The sequence below is a fragment of the Xiphophorus hellerii genome, chromosome 11, assembly GCF_003331165.1.
Source record: "Xiphophorus hellerii strain 12219 chromosome 11, Xiphophorus_hellerii-4.1, whole genome shotgun sequence".
NCBI classification, from domain to species: Eukaryota; Metazoa; Chordata; class Actinopteri; order Cyprinodontiformes; family Poeciliidae; genus Xiphophorus; species Xiphophorus hellerii.
In genome coordinates this window covers 22,150,544-22,171,409 of record NC_045682.1, presented here as the reverse complement: position 1 = coordinate 22,171,409, position 20,866 = coordinate 22,150,544, and the positions used below count along the sequence as shown (strand labels likewise).

At 38.3% G+C, this 20,866-nt stretch overlaps 1 protein-coding gene across 2 annotated transcripts; it reads left to right on the top strand.

Moving 5' to 3' along the window:
• Window positions 1-1,862: 1,862 nt before the first annotated feature.
• On the top strand, window positions 1,863-18,911 carry bach1b (BTB and CNC homology 1, basic leucine zipper transcription factor 1 b). 2 transcript variants are annotated; one of them, XM_032575939.1, is made up of 5 exons: window positions 1,863-2,019; window positions 2,159-2,407; window positions 12,688-14,154; window positions 15,618-15,824; window positions 15,912-18,911. In XM_032575939.1, exons 2-5 carry the CDS (start codon window positions 2,159-2,161, stop codon window positions 16,194-16,196), a joined length of 2,208 nt encoding a protein of 735 aa, XP_032431830.1. In that variant the 5' UTR covers window positions 1,863-2,019; the 3' UTR covers window positions 16,197-18,911. The 2 variants fall into 2 exon arrangements, with proteins under 2 accessions (XP_032431830.1, XP_032431829.1); XM_032575938.1 differs by having other exon boundaries at window positions 1,863-2,042.
• The last annotated feature ends 1,955 nt before the right edge of the window (window positions 18,912-20,866 follow it).

Below are 20,866 nucleotides of genomic sequence, written 5' to 3'. Positions count from 1 at the left end.
CACCCAAAGTTCCAAAATACAACTTGTCTGACAACATGAAGGAAAGAAGCAACACATAAAAGCCCTATCTGACATCTCACGGTCTGGAAAACCATTTCAAAGGTTTTGGTACTCCAGTGAACCACAGTCAGATTCATTATTCATAAATCAATTAAACATGGAGCAGTGCTGAATCTTCCCAAGACAGGAGGAAAGGGTGACTTCCAAAATACTCCTAGAGCATAAACAACTTATTTAAAGCACAAAAAATGGCAGATGCCTCTGATCAGTGTCAATAATTCATAAATAAGAGATGAGAGAAGTATGGCAGCCATAGAAGATGTCCAAGCCCAAGAGCACTATATCTTCATGACCACAAATATTTCTGGAACAATATTCTGTGGACTGTCAATTTGGAACATTTTGTAAGATATGTATTCCATTACATCTTGGAAACTTAACAGCATTTCAGAAGAAAAAAACAACAAAGTACAAGAGTCAAACTTATGCCTTTGTGGGACATTCGCTAAATAATTGTGAAGAAGAACATCCAGTAATGAGCTTATGACCTTGTTCTCAAGCACATCCATCCGTTATGTAGCAGGGCAATGATTTGAACAATGCCAGCAAAATTATGATTTTAGGGAGAACTAGTCACCTTCTGGATGCTGAAACCTAAGACATGTTGTTCATGCTCATTTCGATTCATGTTCTTGTGTTTGTGTCATTGTGAAGCACTTTTGATTTTAATATATGTGATAGGTGCTATATGAATAAATTTTACTTACTAACTCAAAAACCCACCCATGTAGTTAAACTAAACCTTTCTGCAAAGAGTGAGCCAAACTTCCTCCACAGCAATGTGAAAAAGTGATAGAAAGCTATCACAAATAGCTTGTGAGCTTTATATCATGTTATAATGTTATTCCCTCATCAAAAACATATCTAGAGTTTTGCTTCTATTCTTTCATGCGTGTTTGAGAAATCCTTGAATCTCCCATGACAACCATTTGGGGGGTGACAAACTGCTTTCTATTTCCAAGCAATTCACTCAAAGCTCCTCCTTGCAGCTGCAGTCTCCAGCTGAGCTCCCAATTCACAGGTCACCCCACTCCCCAAGTGTCCCCCACACAGCTCCATCAAACTAGCAGCAGCAATTAGCAAACATCTGGTGAAACTCCACACCTGCTGAGCTTATCATACAACCTATTTCTCAGTCCAACGCGGAGGAGTGTTGGAATGAGTAGGTGCTTCCTAAAGAAACAGATGTCCGATTTCAAGGTGTCAAATTGCAAATTCAAATTGATTTTAAATTCAAAATACATAACAGCCTCACATCCTTTTCAATGTCTGCTGTTGCTGCCAAGGGTGGCACAACCAACTGTTATATTTGGAGGTAACTAGTTCTTCACATACAATTTGATTTGGATTACTTTCTTTCTTTAATTAATTAAAACGTGCATTTTTAAAAAATTTGCACAGGTTATCTCATTCTAATATTACATTTAGTAAAATAGAACAGTTCTGTATTCTTTTTCGCTTCACTGTATCACTTGAAGAAAGTCATTGTGTGTGTTGTTGTTTTTCTCCAGGACATTTTCTTAAAATTCTTTGTTTGATATAAGTTACCTCATCTTCTTGAAATCCAGACTTTATTGCCTGCCTTTATCTTACACTCCTTTATTGTGCTCAGGGTGGATTTCCAAAGAAAAGTTTGTTTACCAGACAGATCCAATGGGGCAAAAAGTGCTAGCTCATCCTTTATCAGGAGGAGTGCATGAGTCAGCTCTGCTTTGTTACACCCATGGTGGTTACAACACGTATACACACACCGACTTACACACACACACTCCCAGTGTTTCTCCCTCCCTCCCTCTCACATACGCACTCACAGGCCATATGACTGAGTCAAGCTCAGTTTTTAGTTTGTAGCTGAGCTGCGATAAGGCTTTCTGGGAAACAGCCTGGTTAGTCGACATTCCATCTACCAAAATTCATGTCTGTGAGGCTGCTGGAACTTTCTTTAGCACCTTAAGAGAGGTGAGCACAGCCAGCTTTCTAAGGTAGGCACATTTTATTTTTTCCTTTTCTATTAAGTGATAACATATGTGTAAAATATGGTTTTAGCAGTGTGGGAGTGGTTAACCTGTGTGTGCTTGTGTGTTTTGTATACACACAGATGTCTGTGATGGCTGGGCTTACCCCGCGGTCGTCTGTGTTTACATTCGAGTCCACAGTACATTCCTCCCAGGTGCTGCACCGCTTGAATGAGCAGCGCTGCCGGGACATGTTGTGTGATGTGACGGTGCTGGTGGAAGGTCAGAGCTTTAGAGCCCACCGCTCTGTGCTCGCTTCCTGTAGCGAGTACTTCTTGCAAAAGATCTCTTCCCCCACTCAACACGGAGCAGTGATCACTTTGCCAGAAGAGGTGAGAAGTCTGTTCAGGATGCCATGTTACAGAAAAAAAAGTTATCCAAAAAACTCTTCTGCTTCAGAAACCACAAATCTGTTTGATAATGAAGTGAGAAACATAACTAAAACCCTTATTTCCTCAAGTGCCAGTCCAGGGGATTTTTTTTTTTCTGATGACTCATGAACTCATGGTGACTCATGAACAACTTGTAAAATAGACAGTAACTAAACTTACCCTTACCAAAGACAACTTCACTTAACACATTTAGTTATATTTTGAACATTACCACATCATTTGTTTGTTGATCTCATGGAATTAATGTAAAAAACAATTTCAAACACTAAATTTAAATATGTCAATCATATAGGTTTTTGGCATTGCAAACTGTCAGGTTTGACACCTATTAAAGACAAGTTGAACAACACAGAAAAGACAAGAGAGTTAGATTCTTTTGTACTCGCGAGGAGAACGGACAGAGATGTGTTTACAGTTACAAATCTCCAACCGCTCTGAAACACATTTGTCTGCTCCTCTCTTTTTATTATTTTCACAGTCCCTATCACAGAGAGCACTGCAACTCTAAGGGGTGGGGTCAAAGCATTTTAGTTGCAGTGCTAAATGACAATCACTAACTAAACACGTTATCTTGCATTAGAACACAGAGTAAAAACAGAACAGGTCGTATATCTTCAAGGCGACGATTCGTCAGCTATCTAACCGCTCAAAGGAAGAAGAAGTCCTGGTGAGCAATGAACCCCGTGAGCACGGTTATCACTGCTTCTCTTCAGGGAGGCCCTCTTGTGAAGACGGAGATAAAGTAGATCAAAACATACAGAAACAGTCTTTATGTTTAGGGAAAAGAAAACAATCAAGGAACATCAAATATGAAACACTATTGTTATAAAGGAAACAACAAATATATGATAATATATATATTTCACCTAACATTCCCCCCTGTTTATCACATATTTGTTCCAATTCTCATATCCCTCCAAAGATAGCCACTTCAAACAATTTTCAGCCGGGAGTTCATTTTTAGGAACGCAAACATGCGTACACTCAGGGATCATATTCAGCCCACAGGTTAGGGTCTGGATACAGGTTAAGAGAGTCGTCATCAGAGTATTCTTCGTCAGGCTCAGGATGTTTTGCTAACAAAGGATACATCTGTGCCTTCTGGTCTTCCATGGGAGAGATTGCTGTGGTAATGAGACGGTTAAACAAGGAACGCAGGCAAGGAATACAACAACATCCACATAAGGTTAAAATTGCAGCAAAGACTGCAATTGATACTAAGACAGAGGACACAAGGGTTCGGTACTCTCCCAAAAACATCCATCCATGCATCCCACATGGAAGTATTCACACCAGAGAGTTCTGTCATTTTGCCATTAAAGGTACGGAGGCCCGCAATGGCCTTCGTCAGGCTCCCATTAGCTGCTGTGTTTGGCAGAAATGTGCAGCACCTTCCTCCAAAGATAGCACACACCCCCCCTTTTTCAGCTAGCAGCACGTCAAGAGCTATGCGGCTTTGGAAAGCCATCAGTGAGGTAGCGGCCAGCTGTTCGTGCACTGCCTCGAAACCAGCCTGTGTCCAGTTGCCCAGTTTTTGCACGTTGTAATGGATGTAATTGATTCTGTCTACGTTTTTGTTTATCGTACACCACCAACAAATTGAAGATTCAAAACCAGCTGAAATTTGGTCGACTAATTTATATTCATCAGGTACACCGCGAGGGACGCCGATGGCGTCGATGTACGGGGGATCATCATAATTTTTCTATGTTAGGTCGCGTTTCTCTAAATGATGCCACTGCTGTGGCAAGATGCTAGATAAGGTGTGAATTAGATCTTTTGCGGACATAGGATAGACAGACACAGGTAACAATAAGGAAACTAATGCACAAAACCCTGTCACCTTTCGAGGTAATCTATCAAAAAGTCTGTCGTCACCGCACCACCACCAAACATCTGCACGAGAAACAGGGTTAAAGTCATTGTTTACATTGATTACAGCAGTACACATGGTGTCTGAAAGATTTCCCAATCTTTTCCCAGACCCTGTTATATTTACACATGAGAAGTTACTCGGAGCTATCTTTAGAAAAAAAAAGGTTTCTTTTCATCTGCAGCTGTAAGGGGAAATATTGAATCATAAATCACACAGGTGCTATTAGGATTAGTCTTAGTCATTACTTCTAATAGACATTGTTTTGTAATGGTTGCTGGAGTCACACGAAGTAGAGGCCTTGGTTCCATACATACTACACAATACAACAGTCGTTCCCTGATGAAAACACAAAAATAAAAACAAAAACAACATATTTACTCGCCATTTCATCAAAAGTGCATCAAACCTAAACTATCAAAATGTTATTTAAGAAATTTAACGGAAAAGTGAAACTTCTAAGATTTAAAACAGTAAAAGTGTTTATTTCTGGCAGTTTTAATGATCCTTTACAGCTACTAAAGACCCAAATTTTAGCTTCTCAGAAAATTAAAACGTTAAAGACCAAAGAAAAAGGATTTTGAATAGAAATGTACCACAGCAAAATAATCTGGCTCTTCATTGAGAGCTGTATGCAAGCATATTACAGAAAGGTGAGTGGAAGGTCTTAATTCTGTCAATTAACCTTTAGCATGTTTTCTTGAACCAAAAAGGTCAGAACTTAAGGAGAACAACAAATCAGTATCAACAAAAAAAAGCCTCGTCGAGTATTTCTGTGATTAAATTTTAAACAACCCAACCCCTCTGACAACATAACAAGGTCTGAATATGGCCATTTCATGAATACACACATAACTAGGTCCTTTACAATGCAATAAAATGTATCAAGTAAATAGTGATGGTCAGTGTTTCTCACACTACGTTACATATTGTGAGGTTGGTGTGCCTTCATTCCACGGCTGTACTTCAATTATCGCTACATATACCTCATAAATAACCCTTAAAATTCTTGTAATGAGTTTGTAGCCCTTCATATCTGCGAAACATCAAGAAATGAGAAAAACAAAAACAATGTGCAACAAAACTACAGAGAAATGCACAGATGGACTAAGTACATGATCACAACTCAAAAGGCAGAGGAAAGCACTTTAAACTTTAGTTTTAGCTTAGAAAAGAGCATACAAAAGTTTTGACTGTTCGTATACTTGATTGTTTCTGAGATAAGTTAGGAAACTGTCTAAAAACACAAAGAAAACCTCAAAAAAGCCATTTCTAGTAGTCATTTGTAAACATTCATAAAAACTCCTTCGCCCATCCTACAAAAAGCTTTAGCTGAGCTGAACCAGGTGTTTATGTACAGATGTGGGAACATCTGCGATAGCTGGTAGGTGCAGCCTAAAATACCTTAAACAATAATCATTACATCAGGATGAGACAGAATGGGGAAAAATACAAAACAAAACAAAAACTAAACAATTATATAACAGAAACACTTCAAGTTGAAGCCCGAGGTGGTAAACAGGACTTATTCAAGATCTACAAACACACGCCACACTATCTAGTTTAGAAGAGAAATATGCTACTGGTCTCATTTTATCACCATATTGTTGAACCAGTACAGAAGTCATAAAATGACCTCTACAGTCTACCATTTGAACAAAAGGTTTTTTATAGTTTGGTAGAGCCAGTGCGGTGCTTGACACAAGGGCCTGTTTTATTCTGCAAAGGGCCTCTTCTGCTTCATCTGTCCAACTCAGCGGAGAGGACATTTTAAGATCTTTTTCATACATTAATTTGCTTAAAGGAGCCACAAGTTCTGCATAATTGGGCACCCAAGTTCGACAATAGTTAGTTAGTCCTAAAAAGGACATCATCTGTTTTTTCGTTTGTGGTTTGGGGGCTTGGAGAATTGTTTTTTTTTTTTTTTTTCTATCCTCCATTATGGTTCGTCCCCCTGCACTCAAATCATGACCCAAATATTTTACTTTTTCTTTACATAGCTGGAGTTTATTTTTATTGACCTTATGACCTTCTTCAGCTAAATGTTTTAAAAGCGCTAAGGTGTCTTGCTTACAGGTTTCCATGTTTGGAGAGGCTAATAAAACATCATCTACATATAACAAAATTTGGCTCCCTCCTGGGGGTTGGAATGTTGACATACTGGCACTCATCACTTGAGAGTAGATTGTAGGGCTCTCACAGTAGCCCTGGGGCAGTCTGGTATATGTGTACCTGTTCCCTTCGAAAGTAAAGGCAAACCAGAATTGACTCTCCTTATCAACAGGTACTGAGAAAAAGGCATTACTGATGTCTACAACAGTGAATACCTTTGCATCTGAGCTAAGGGAATTCAACAATGTGTGTGGGTCAGGTACACACGGTGCCCTCTGGATTACAGTATTGTTTACTGCTTGTAAATCCTGAACCATCCGCCATCCGACAGAAGGGGGCTGTTTTTTGACGGGAAAAATAGGAGTGTTGCACGGAGAATTGTCACACCGTACCACGACTCCTGCCTCAATAAGGTCTTCAATTACTGGTTTTATACCCTCCTGCGCATCTTTTTTTAAAGGGTACTGTTTCACCTTTGGCCTATATTCAGTTTTAGGTCGGACTTGCACTGGCAAGGCTCCTTTCACGAGGCCAACATCCGTGGGTCCCTTGGACCATAATTTATCAGGAATGTCCTTTAAGAGAACTTCCTCTTCTTCTGTAAGCAACAGATGTCAGTGTTGTCTAGAGTGCAAACGCTGCCCCTTTTGAACCCATGCTGTCCAAAAAAGTGCTTTTCTAGTTAACCCAGTAGACGCACTAGTTGCCACATTTGCAGAGGTTGCCACCCAATCAGTAGCAGCTTCTCCTTCCTCAACGACCCTGCCCAATTTATCCCACTGCTCACTTTTATGTTTAAACAGGGACACATGTGGAGGTGTCCATGTTCTGTTCAAAAACTTTAATTCCTCTGGGAGGCTCACTGCTGCCACCGAGGTGTGTTTTGTGTCAGTGTACAGATAGGTCACTGTTATCTTGGCTGGGGTGACCTTGTTGAGCCTGGCTTCATAGTTCTTATCAGGCCCCGGAGTTGTTTTAACCCAAAGACTGATGTGAAGACTCTCAGGAGATCTTTGATCCTGCGGGGCAGAGATGGCTTTACGCCCCTCAGCCAGAAGAGTCTGTGCAATGTTGTGTGGAGGCCTGTTAGGCACATCCAATGAATAGTGATAATATGGCTCCCCATATCCCTGGACGACAAAGAAATCTTCCTTTTTTATTTCTGATCCCTGCCTCTAAAATCTCCTCTTCCTCGTCCCCATTGATAAAAAACTTGTTCCTCATTCTGGAGGAAAACCCCTGGAACCTTTTTTTTCTCTTTTACTACCATCTCGGCATGAATAGCATGATTAATGTATTCATCTAAGGTTCCAGTCCCCAATCCTATGTAATGTTTAGTCACCCATGATCTTATTGCGTCTTTTGACCCTGCATGTAATGCATTTTTTAACTGTTGCTTATATGGACCATTTTCATCATCATTTTCCACCAGTCCACTGTGCATCTTAAATGTGTTCATCATTCTTGTCCTAAAATCATCAAAAGTTTCTTCCTCCCTCTGTTTGATCCTGCTTATTTCAGTGTAGTTTGCTCTGCATTTATATTTTTGAATTGTTCTTGCTGCTAAAGCATCAACTCTGGTTGATAGTTCCCCATCATTATGTGCAAGAACTGCAGGAGGAGACCCACTTAACGGGTTCCACCCTCCTCGAACATGATGCCAGTCACTACCTAGGGCAGTCATCCATGCTTGCTGGACTTCGTGTCCGTTCAAATGGTAGGACTGGCGCAGGCTATTCATCTCCTCAACAAAACGGTTTACATCCTCCTTATAAGATGTAATCCCTGCTAGTGCTTTTTTTATGTCCTCCAGGGTCCACGTTCTGTAGACCAGAATTGTCTCTGCTGCCCCCTCTGCCCCTGCATTAGGATTTGCCACTTGTATCATTGGATACAGTTCAGATGTATTTGGCGGACTATCTTTCCCTACTGAAGGAAAAAATGGGGGAGGGAGAGAAGGTGCAATGGAAGCAGTGGCTCCCTGCACCAAGCTTTCCCCTAATGTTTTAGACCAGGGGTGTCAAACTCCAGTCCTCGAGGGCCGCAGTCCTGCAACTTTTAGATGTGCCTCTGCTGCACCACACCTGTGTACAATAATTAGGTCATTGGCAAGACTCTGGAGAACTGATCTACACAAGGAGGAGGTAATTAAGCCATTTCATTTCAGCGTTTTGTACCTGTGGCACATCTAAAAACTGCAGGACAGCGGCCCTCGAGGACTGGAGTTTGACACCTGTGTTTTAGACCATTCAAACTTTTCTCCTTTTGATCTAGTGATAGGTCTGTCACTATCGCTCTCCCCATATTCAGGGGGCGATGGCAGAGCTGGGTATAAACTTCTACTCTGCCCTCCCGGTTTTACCCCCTCTGTGTTTTTTGTAGAATCACCATCTAGTTCTCCACCCCCACCCGCTGCTTGTTGCTGCGTTATCTGCCTCCTTGACCCAGTTTCATTATCCTCGTTGCTGTAGTGCATCACATTCCTTTCTTTATTCTGTTCTACACTCCTTTTTTTAGATTTATTCTGCCCTTTTTCTCTTTTTAGCGCTAATTCTAACCAAAAATCCACATCGTCATACCCCAGTTTGCGCATTTTCTTTGGATTTGACTTAGTTTTTTGTTTGATGTTATCCTGCAGTAAAGTTAGTTTTTGTGAGTTAAGACGGCCGTCAAAGTTATAGTTTGTTATCCAATTATCCAAATGTTTTATTTTACCAGGATCCTGGGTTTCGACATATTTCCAGTCATTTGATGTTAAACTGTCTGTCGGCTTATTTTTACTTATCCCTTTCCCCATTTTTATGAAAATTTGGCCCAGTTTGTCGACGCCTAGGGAGTCCTAAAAACTGGGGTTCTGTTCAGTAGGCCAGCAATTGAAATAACCTGTTGAGGTAACCCACGCTTCAACTCTTCCGAGTGGGGGTTCTTACCTCTGCATCCTCAAGAGGTTTGCTGGTTACAGTCCTGCTGTTTTATATGAGGTAAAATACCAAGTGGTATTTCTACCTCCAATCACTCGCACAGTCACACACACTCTTTTTTTTTTTCTATTTTTTATTTTGTCGCGGAATTTAAGCGCCTGTTCACGCAGGACTCCGCCGTCCTTTTTTGCAACGGGTATTCGTCGGGCCCCGTCTCCCTGAACAGGAAGGCACCAGGCTCCGTCCACCTAACCACGGAATTTTGCGCGAGGACTCCGCCGTCCTCCACGGATTTCGTGCTCTATTTGTTACCTGTTAGAGTCTAGAATTGACAGGGTTTTCTGTGCGTGCAATGACCCTCAGTCACTCGCCACTTTTAAACAAGAATCACTCACCCCCGTTGTCTTTCCCTGGAGCACCGTCAACCGTCAGATCCCAGCAGGCAGGTCGAGCTCCAGCCCTTGAACAGGATCTGATAAGTTTCCACTAGGAAACTTGCCGTGCGCACGGTCTGTACTGGGGTCGACCAGACCTGCCGGAATCCTTCTGGTGTATTGGCGACCGGCAATCGAAGGACCAAGTAAATGTCAGGTTTGACACCTATTAAAGACAAGTTGAACAACACAGAAAAGACAAGAGAGTTAGATTCTTTTGTACTCGCGAGGAGAACGGACAGAGATGTGTTTACAGTTACAAATCTCCAACCGCTCTGAAACACATTTGTCTGCTCCTCTCTTTTTATTATTTTCACAGTCCCTATCACAGAGAGCACTGCAACTCTAAGGGGTGGGGTCAAAGCATTTTAGTTGCAGTGCTAAATGACAATCACTAACTAAACACGTTATCTTGCATTAGAACACAGAGTAAAAACAGAACAGGTCGTATATCTTCAAGGCGACGATTCGTCAGCTATCTAACCGCTCAAAGGAAGAAGAAGTCCTGGTGAGCAATGAACCCCGTGAGCACGGTTATCACTGCTTCTCTTCAGGGAGGCCCTCTTGTGAAGACGGAGATAAAGTAGATCAAAACATACAGAAACAGTCTTTATGTTTAGGGAAAAGAAAACAATCAAGGAACATCAAATATGAAACACTATTGTTATAAAGGAAACAACAAATATATGATAATATATATATTTCACCTAACACAAACCAATACTAATTTCAATGTATCATTTTAATCACAGAATGACTAATTGTTGTTCTGCAAATTGTTTTTTCCAATTAACAAATATAACTGATGTTATCTCCCCCTGTACAGATATCAACTCAACGTAACTTTTTCAATAAAATTCACAAAGAATTCTGGATCAAAAAGTTTCCAAGACAATTTTATAAGTATGATAAAATGTATGTCTGGACAATTCATTTCTTTGACTTTGTTTTTATCTTAGTGTTTAAATATATTAATATTTTTGAAGTGATGATCTTTAGAAATTAAGTTATTCCTACAAAGTCGTCTTATCTACAGTGTATTTCTTGTTGTCTTTATTTTCCATAATTCCTTATAAATTGACCCCATTGGCTAATAAAGGAAGGGTCCCCTGACTTAAACAATGTCACAAAACTATTCCAATCCAATTCCACATACTGGGAAGAGGTCCAGGGAAACATTATCTTCTCAATCTTTAAGTCATTGTTACATCTTTGTTGATTCTTTATACAAATACTGACGATTATTTGTATAAATAAGAGTAATTGAGGTAAAATAATTTGCATCATGTGAAATGTTCTGCTGTTTCAAATGAAATGCTCACACTTTGACATCTTCTGTTCTTCATCTTTTCACTTTAAGCTGAGATAATTTCTGCTCCCCAGTTCAAGTCACCCTAAAACATCTCAAAAAGATTGTGATATAGACTTTGACTTGTCCCAGGACTTTGCTTTTTCTTAATTCTTAGCCAATCTTTAATAGATTTCATGGTATCTTTTGGTCACTGTCAAGATTCAGGGTCCGTTTCTGCTTCAGCTTTTGCTGTGGTTTTTACAGACAGTCACACGCTTTTCTTTGGTTGTTGTAAATACGCATTATAATTCATTGTGGAACCTGTAATGGTGAGCTGTCCAGGTCTTGCTGACTCAAACTATCCCCAAGCCTTAAAGCTTTCAGCTATGCTGTTGTTTATTTATGGAGAATGTTTTTCTCCTGGTATCCAGATACTTTAGCTTTAGATTATTCTATTCATAGAATATTGTTCCAGAAGGTTGGGTTTTTTTCTGCAATTTTACAAAGGAGGAACTTGCTTATACAGGTAAAACTGGGCATGTGGGTAGTTGTGTAAATGTCTAACCATATGTAAATCTAAGATTTAAACATTTCAGACCTAATCAAAAATACTTAGCTTATCAACATCATCATGCACCTGATGTAATTAACCTATGTAGTAATAGCTATTTTAAGTGAAAGTAAATATTAGTGTGTCCTAAACTAGTCATTGTTCGAAATTACTTTGCAGTTGATTAAAAACTTTAAAAGTATTTTCTTGAGTTTTTATTGGTTACTTAGAGATGCTTAATTTAAAAGTGCAAACATGTTGGGAACATGACTGTAGGAGGGGCAATACTACATTAATTTTCATACCTGCAACACGGGACATGTTAAGTGTGCCCCATAAAAGTACTTAAGTAAAAGTAATGTTTATATCTATAAACATTTATATTAGATAGCTTATATTAAGTGTAAAAATGTAAAAATAATTAGCATTCATTTAAAACCCTGTGATATGTCATCTTTTAAGACACTTTACATTCATATCAGAAGGTTACTCTGACTGGAAATGTTTTACATATTCCGTTTCCAGTGTGTGTTTTAGACAGGAATATCCTTCCGTCTCCTCCCTGCTGTTCTTGTGTAAATATCCTAAGCTCTGCATAAATAACTGTTCATTGCAAATGTGAGCACAGTATAAAAGTTTATAAAATTGCTTTTGCATAAATCCTTTTGATGTTTTTGAGACAGGAGTTGTTTTAAGACAACAGAAGTCCACTTTGATTTTGTGCTCTGTCAAGATAGCTATTAGGTGTAGTCTTCAACCAAATCTTTCAAACCCAAGAGGCCAAGCAAATTATCTACTGCATGAAATATATTAACTTTTTATGTGCTTACCAGAAACTTACAATATTTTTCTCCTTTCACTTGGACATTGTTAAATCAAACAACAAGTGTGTGGACCTATCTTCACACAATGTCACTGCACAACAATAACTTATAAAGTATAAAGTAAAAAGTAATAAAGATTCTAAAAAGAAGTATGTTACTTTGAGCTACTGTATTCTAAATGATGTTGTTAATGTGTCTTGCTTATTTTTTTACAGGTGACAGTGGCTGGCTTTGAACCACTGATGCAATTTGCCTACACATCCAAACTCAACTTTGGAAAAGACAATGTTTTAGAAATACGAAGCTCAGCCTCGATCCTTGGGTTCAGGGACTTGGACGAGGCATGTTTTGATTTCCTCCTGCCAAAGTTCTTTGTGAGTCGCAACGGCTCTGCCCCCATTGTGCGAAAGACCTGTTGTAGGAAGGAATGCAAGAGGCGATTATCAAAAGAAAATAGTGCCACAGACTCTGATGACGTGTTGTTGAATGACAAAGAAGTAAAACCAGTTGCTGACTCATCACCAAAGCGGGACATGACTTGGGACTGCAACAAGTCAGTGACAAACAAAATGGGAAGTCAAAATAGCACACGCAGTTTGGGAGCTGTAGCTGAAGGCAAAAATGACCCAATCATACAGGGTCCAAAGTATCGCAAGTTCCAGTTGGCTTGTGAAAAGGGAATGTTTGCCAGTGAGAAAGGCTCCTTCAATTCAGTTATATCAGGGATCAGGAACGGCTGTGCCCTCTCCTGCATGTCGTGCCCCAACAAGGTACATTGTGAAAAAGTAGCCGTGGTTGATTTCACTGGAAATCCAAACTCCAATACATGTATAGAAAGCAAAGCTGAAGTAGAAGAAGTGTGGGAAACTGAAAAACACAATGTGAAAAGAGAGAACTGTGAAAACAAAGTTGTAGTTGATATTTCTAAGGAAGGTACATTTGAAGAGGGAAACCAGTGTTGTAAGGTAGAGGAGAAGAACATTAAGATGCATGAAGAAAAGATGGAGTACTCATCTGAAATCATTTCTTCAGAGAAAACTAAAATAAAGACACTCTCACCAAAGCCAAGCTCAATCCTCTGCGAGAGATCATCACTGCCCTTTTGCCCCTTAATGTGTCTGGGTGTGGAATCTACAATTACTCAGTCAATGGGGAATGAAAAGTGTGTTGTCAGCAATACAGAAAGTAAAACATCAAGAGTCTCTGGCGCAATAATGTCATGCTCTTCCCAACAAAATGAGATGTCAGAAGACAAGGGAAAAAATCAAGACGATATCAGTCAACAAGGAAGAAAAAGTGCACAAATGTCAAACATGGAAAGAGCAGCTATCATTAGAGAAACCTCCAGAGAGAGAAGCACAGTGAAGAAGGAAACGGCTGATCACCTCCGCAAGCAATTCAGGTTCAGTAAAGATGTCTACCAGCAAAATTTCCTGGACTGTGAAGCAGGGTGTTCCACAGATGCATGTGGAGACTGTGAGCAGGGCTCATCTCTACAGTGGTCAAACCTCGGTTCCACCAAAACTGGGTGCCCGTTTTTTCAGGATTTTGACCAAATGAACTGTCCAATGTTTGAGAGTGAGGGGACAAATCAGTCGTCTGTAAACTCAGGGGAGGATGGAGATTCTGAGACGGAAACAGAGGGAGACAGTGAGTTCTCCACCAGTGAAAGGGCGCTACAGGTGAGCAGTGAACAGTTTCATTGTCAAGCTTCAATGCATCTCATAGGATTTTATATTTTACACCAAGATAAAGTACTATATCTGACTGAGTTGAAAACAATGTTTTCTTTACCCAGCACTCCTACAGCATGATGCTGCCACTACCATGTGTCACTTCAAGGATGATGTACAGTACAGACCAAAAGTTTGGACACACCATTTAATTCAATGAGTTTCCTTTATTTTCATGACTATTGACATTGTAGATTCACACTGAAGGCATCAAAACTATGAATAACACATGTGGAAATATGCACTAAACAAAAAAGTGTAAAACAACTGAAAATGCCCCTTATATTCTAGTTTATTCAATGTAGCAACCTTTTGCTGTGATTACTGCTTTGCACACACTCTACATTTTCTTGATGAGCTTCAAGAGGTAGTCACCTGAAATGGTTTTCACTTCATAGGTGTGCCCTGTCAGGTTAATAAGTGGGATTTCTTGCCTTATAAATAGTCATGAAAATAAAGAAAACCCATTTTAATTAGAAGGTGTGTCCAAACTTTTGGTCTGTACTGTATATTACAATTTATTAAGAAAAAAAGCATTTCCTCAGCATTTTTCTGCCATCACCATAATTAAGAATGGTGTGTTCAAAGCCTACTATCACTCTAAAGCATACTTAACTTTTGAAGCAAAAATTTAAAAAACATGTTTCAAATCTTTTCCATTTTACAATTATGCACTACTGTGTGCTGTTCAATGAATACACTTTCCATAAAATACTTAAAGGTTTTGGCTTTACCTTAAAAAAAACCCCATAGTCTACCTATGTCATCATATTTTCTAAGATAAGACAGTCAGGGTCACCTTGTCATAAACAAACAAGCATCTGCATTCATGTAAAGCAGATATGCTATGTTGTCAAGTTAATTATTCACCCAGTAGACAAGATGTATGTAGGGGTGTGTGTGTGTGTGTGTGTGGGGGTGTGTGTGTGTGTGTTTGAGCAGGTTGTCTGGTTCAGAGTCCAATATAGCCAAAATTCACAGCTTAGCCTTTTCACTGAGCATCAAACTGAGGTCATTTCATAGCTTTCAGAAGTTTCTGAGGTTGCTTAAACGATTGGGTGAGAAATACAGATAAGGGGTGTGCAGATAAGGCTAAGTTCTTCCCAGGGGTAATGTATATAAATTCTTAATGCCAGATAATGTTTCACAAAATTTATGCTGCTTAATGAATCTGATGGTGATATATTTCCTGGTGCATGCTTACCTCAGCAGATTTCTAGGTGTAATATTTACCGGCTTGGAAAAAATGTAGCAACGCAAACTCAATTTCCCATTCTTGTTTTTGCATTTACAGAAAGTTTTACATGGGCATACAAGACATTAGCATCAAAGAGAATAAATGTCTTTAAAGACACACCTTTATTTACGCATATGTTTTGTGCATAACCTTCATTTTCACTGGGTTTTCTCAGGTGCAGTTGCCATTCTCTGTGGATTGGATTGTGAATCTGAACCGAAACGACTTCCAGCATCTGCTGAAGCAGCAGGTTCTTACCCAAGAACAACTAGAGTTTGTCCATGATATTAGACGCCGCAGCAAAAACCGCCTTGCAGCTCAGCGTTGCCGCAAAAGAAAGCTGGACTGCATATATAGTCTACAGTGTGAAATTAACAAACTGGTAAGGCAGTCTTTTTTCTTTGAATGTTCTTATTTTTCATCAGATGTTTGTCAATCAGGTTGTGCTTTCTCTACGTGTTTGCTACAGAAGACAGAGAGGGAGAAACTGATCTTGGAGAGGAGCCGACTGACCCAGAGGAAAATGGAAACATGTCACACTGTAAAGGCTTTGTGTCGGAGGGTCTGCAGTGAAGCAAGACTACAACCAGAACAGCTGCAGGTGTTAGCCAGTTGCACCTCTTCAGACTGCCCTCTGTCCTCATGGGTTCCTCAGATAGATGAGCTTCTGTCACAACACGGATCATCACTTCATCCAAAAAATGTGGCATCCCAGGAAGATACACTTAATCCACACACAGATACAAGCACATGACAGAAAAGCTGAAGCAAACTCACAGTGCCACAGACTATGATGTTCATTAAGCTGTACAGTATTCTTTTGCATTCGCTAGGACATTATCATGCATGGTGACCAAAGGACAGAAATGTCCAGAGATTGCAGACAGTGTAATTGCTGTGATCACTAGATTCTTTTCATTTATTGCTTATTTTATTCTCTTTTTAACTCAAATATATTTGGAATGGTGACATTGAGTTATTTTATTAATATTCCAAAATCCACAATGTTATTTGTCACCAGTTTTTTACAGCATTACACAGTGTTTTACTCACAGTCCAGGGAGCCACTCTGACATAAGTGCTTCAAAAAAGTTATCTGTAAATTTCTGGATGAACATGTTTTATATTATTTTTCATTAAATTCTTCAGTTTGATAATTATAAGCATGACACCTAAATACTCAATCCAAATCTGGACTCAGTTGTTCTATAGTGATTATAGATAGTTTGATTTTGATTCAGCACTCAGGGCATCATTCATGCAAGAACTTATACTGACATTGCAAATTGTACATTAATGACAGTTAAGAATCAGAAAACATCCAGCAGTTTTCAGGTGTAAATGATATTTTTTTAATAGTTTGCCCTCAAGAGGCAAACCTTTTTTTTTTATCCTTTAAAAGAATAATTATTTCTATAAACTTTGTAAACCTAAAAATTACCATTTATGGCTTGTCCTTGTGTGCTCACAAAGAAATAGTGGATATGTTTAGGATGAAATAAAAAAAAAAGCCCACAAATCTTTAAATAAAAAAACTGTTTAAACCAAATAGAGAATATCATTATTATTGCTATCGACATTGTATTATCTTGTTGCTTATTTTCCGAAAGAATTTTATCTCTTTAAAAGTAATGAATCTACACATATTTTTCTTCAGTTGATGCATCTGCTTAAGATTTCAGATAATGATGCAAATGTTTTTGATGTAAAGAAATATTGCACTATCTGGTATTTTTTACAAGTCTGGTGGAAACAATGGTAAATTCTGGGTTTGTGACACAGATCCCAAAATATTCCTTTGCTCTGGTGGTTTGTTACGGGTAACAAAAAAAACCGGGTTATTTTGCCCTTAAGTGATATATGGGTTGAAACAGTTCTTTACAAAGATTGAATGTCTTTCTCCTAATAATGCCAAAAGAGCAAAACAAATCGTTTAGTTGTCCCCAAACAACCTTTCTACAATTTATTTTTATGATCAGCTAGTGGGAATGGAGAACACTCCCCTTTTTTGTGCACACTATAAGAAAATGTTGCTGACTACCATGAGTAGCTAACAGTGCTAAAGCTGGTTTTTGATTGCAAGCTTATTATTTGGTTCTAAATTAAAGTGTTTTTATTGTTTTATTTTACTTGAGGATCACAACCACCTTAAATTTATCCCTCTAATTATCTATAGTATGGACTTGCTGACTTGAATGGTCATTGTCCACCATACTGCCAACGTAGTGGAATAAAGGGTTTGCCTAGGGTTTATGCAAGAACCACCACATGATCAGACCAAAATGCAGACAAGAACCATTTACAAAACATTGCTTTGAAAAATGGTCATGTACTGGATTACAAAGAACAATCATGCAGTCAGCATGCCAAGAAAAGCTTTTAAATATCCAGATAGGATTGAAAACTAATGTTAGTTTTTGCACAAACATATTTAGAAAAAATGTGGCCGTTTAGAAGTAAGTCATAAAGAAATGATAAATGACTGAGGATTTCTGCAAATTACTGTAACTAATCCCAAAGTCTATGCATTGGCACAGTGTGCTATGTTTAGCTTTTCAACAGTTTGGCTCTCATTTTACTTGCAGTCCTTGTGGTCTCTTTCCCTCGGTCGACCACAGTGACAAAGATCTTGTAGGAACCACGGATGTGTCATCGCTCGTTAAAAACCTAGCAACATAAATCTAGCCTCATTTAACTGTAAGATTTTTTTTTTAACTATTTAAAGAAAACGCTTTAGTATCTTTCCAAAGTGCGAGGCTTTACACCTGGCCAACATTTTGATTAATTAGGAGGTTTTAGTAGAAAAGCCATCCCCATTTTTCTATGTAGTACTATAAATAACTTTAAAGAACACTTTGTTTCCTTGTTCTGTCTTGAAGCACATCCTGCTATAGTTGAACGTTTGGCTTGTTACTTATTATCTTAAACACCATTATCTAAATCACTGACAAAGGTCAAGTTAACAAATTATACAGAACTTACTGATGATGCAGCACAATTAGATTTAAGTTAATTTCCTGATCCCTTTCCTGATTCTTTATCTGTGGCTTTTAGGTTAGCTATTACATTTATTGTAGTTATATACTTCTCATCTACAGTTGCTTTTGATGTACTTAAGTAAGATTTTCTTGATACTTTCTTATGCTATTATATTTAAAATGAATCATGTTTTGAACCAGCTGTGGTCCGCTTTGATTTACTTAATCATTATGCGCATGTTTTTATTTCAGCTATGTATATATTAAAATATGTGGTAAATGAATATACTGTATTTCATAATAGAAACTTGAACTCTTACACTACTTCTTAATCAGTGTGGTACTGACTGCCCTCTAGTGGCTATACATCGTTACTAAAGTTTACCGTATTATGTTAACTGAAAGGACCTCCAGCTCTTGTATTACTGTGTCTCTCTTTTGTACCTTGGCATTCTCAGTTGAAATATATAAAAAATTATTTTGATAAAATACTTAATGGTAATTTTGTTTATTTCCTTCATATATAAAATCCATCTGTGCTTAGCGTAAGTGGTAAAGGTGATTATTTTATCTCTGGAGAGGGCTCATTTTTCAATATTGACAAATTCATTGTGGTTAAATTTATGTCTTCAGCTACAATACATCTCTGTTAAATCTCATACCTTAGTCACACTATTGCACATTTTCTCTTGTGCTTTAATTGCCTATAAAAGTATGCTGTGTTTAGTAAATAACCCTTTTAATCACTTTGTTTTATTTATTAATCACTGCCCCCTGTGTGTTTCTCTGTAGATTTCTTTTATTAGCAGAAACGTGTGAAAACATAGACTGATACTCTCCAAAAGACTATGAAACCTTTTGTTATTCAGAAAAACGCTGGTCGCTCTCACACGTTGTTATCAGTGGAAGTGAAAGTGAGATCAGAAGGTCCAATTCTGCAAGTCGACTATGAGTAGGAATAGTATTTTCTTTCACAAAACGTGGGACTAAGTTGAAGATATGCTTTGTCTCCAGTAACTTAACTTCTCTTTATGAAATGATACCCAACAAAGTATATATTTTTTTTATTTCAGTTTTTCTAAATTAAATATGTCTTAATCTGAATATTTTCCCCAACATAAAATCTAAACAGGACACGCAATTCTGGTATATTTTAATCTTTTCCGGTAAAGTGACTAAAAACCTGCAATTTCTTGAACTTGACAATAGATGGCTCTATATGAACAAATACTGGAAGTTAAAACAAGGTTAACTTCCTTAGAAGGAAGGACAACACAAATAATCAGTACACACATCAATCCCATAATTTTATTGGAGCTCTTTTAGTTAATATGAAGATAAAAGAAAACTGGGTTGACTGAATGTGGACATAATTCCAAAAAACTTTTAGAATCTAAAAGTTGTTTTTTCTTCTTTTTTTAATATAAGGAGTTGATTGAATTGCTGTGTTCAGGCTTGGTTAATCTGGAGACCTTCCTTTTACATCCTAATCAGAGATTTCTGCTTCACAACATCTATTTCCAGCTCTGTTTTTTTTTTCTGCTTCAATGAGCATTTGGTGTAAGTGGCAAATCGTGAGAACCACAGATAGCAGGATATATTGGGTGCATAATCCCAACAAAGACTGGCTAAATCTGTGCCGCCTGTTGTCAAAGTAACAGGCCATATTTTTAGAATTTGATCCCAGTGCTAATTTAAAATAGATTTTAAAATTTAAATTTTATGGCTTCATTTAACTGTTATTGTTTATTTGTTTGTCTTTCTCCTGGAACAAAAGCTTTATAAGATATAAAGCTTGCAAAGCTTTATATCTTTATAAGATATAAAGATATCTTTATCTTTATATCTTCTATTTATACCTTCTTCTAGTCTATTTGGAAAGTCAGTGCCAACTTTCCAAATAGACTGTGCGTTTGAACACGGCCTTGAAAACACATCAAGAGTCAGGCAGAACAGATAAAAAAAAGAGAGAATGGAACGATGGTCCCGTGTCAAGAACAGCATGAAAAAACAGCTAATCTTATTCTACCAAACTACCAAACATCGTGACCCTTAATTTTACATGACTAAATAAAGAAGACTACACTGAAAAATATGGAATTGATATCTTTTCTTCTTTTTGGACCATTCATTGCATCCACAGGCCTCAATTACACGTTCTAGAAGGGTAGCATTAACTGGAGCCAAAAGCAGATGACCAAATCTAATCGCTCATGCGGAGAATAATCCAGTCATGTGTCCGATTAATGAGGGACCTGAGAGTCCTGGATGCTTCTGAACAGAAGCATACAAACACACACATTTTTCAGCCTAAACGAATAAAACCTGGTAATTTTTTCACTGACCCTTAAAGTGATTCGCAATCCTCTGCTTCAGTAAAAACAGTTTGTCTCAGGCTAACGGTTAAATACTATTAAAAGACTGGTTTTTTATGAGAATGTATCTG

Excerpts from the sequence above, each read along its gene's own strand:
- bach1b (XM_032575939.1), top strand. The coding sequence starts at position 2,159 with ATGTCTGTGATGGCTGGGCTTACCCCGCGGTCGTCTGTGTTTACATTC. Across the intron at positions 2,408-12,687 it reads TGATCACTTTGCCAGAAGAG|GTGACAGTGGCTGGCTTTGA; the intron begins GTGAGAAGTCTG and ends ATTTTTTTACAG. Across the intron at positions 14,155-15,617 it reads CCAGTGAAAGGGCGCTACAG|GTGCAGTTGCCATTCTCTGT; the intron begins GTGAGCAGTGAA and ends GGGTTTTCTCAG.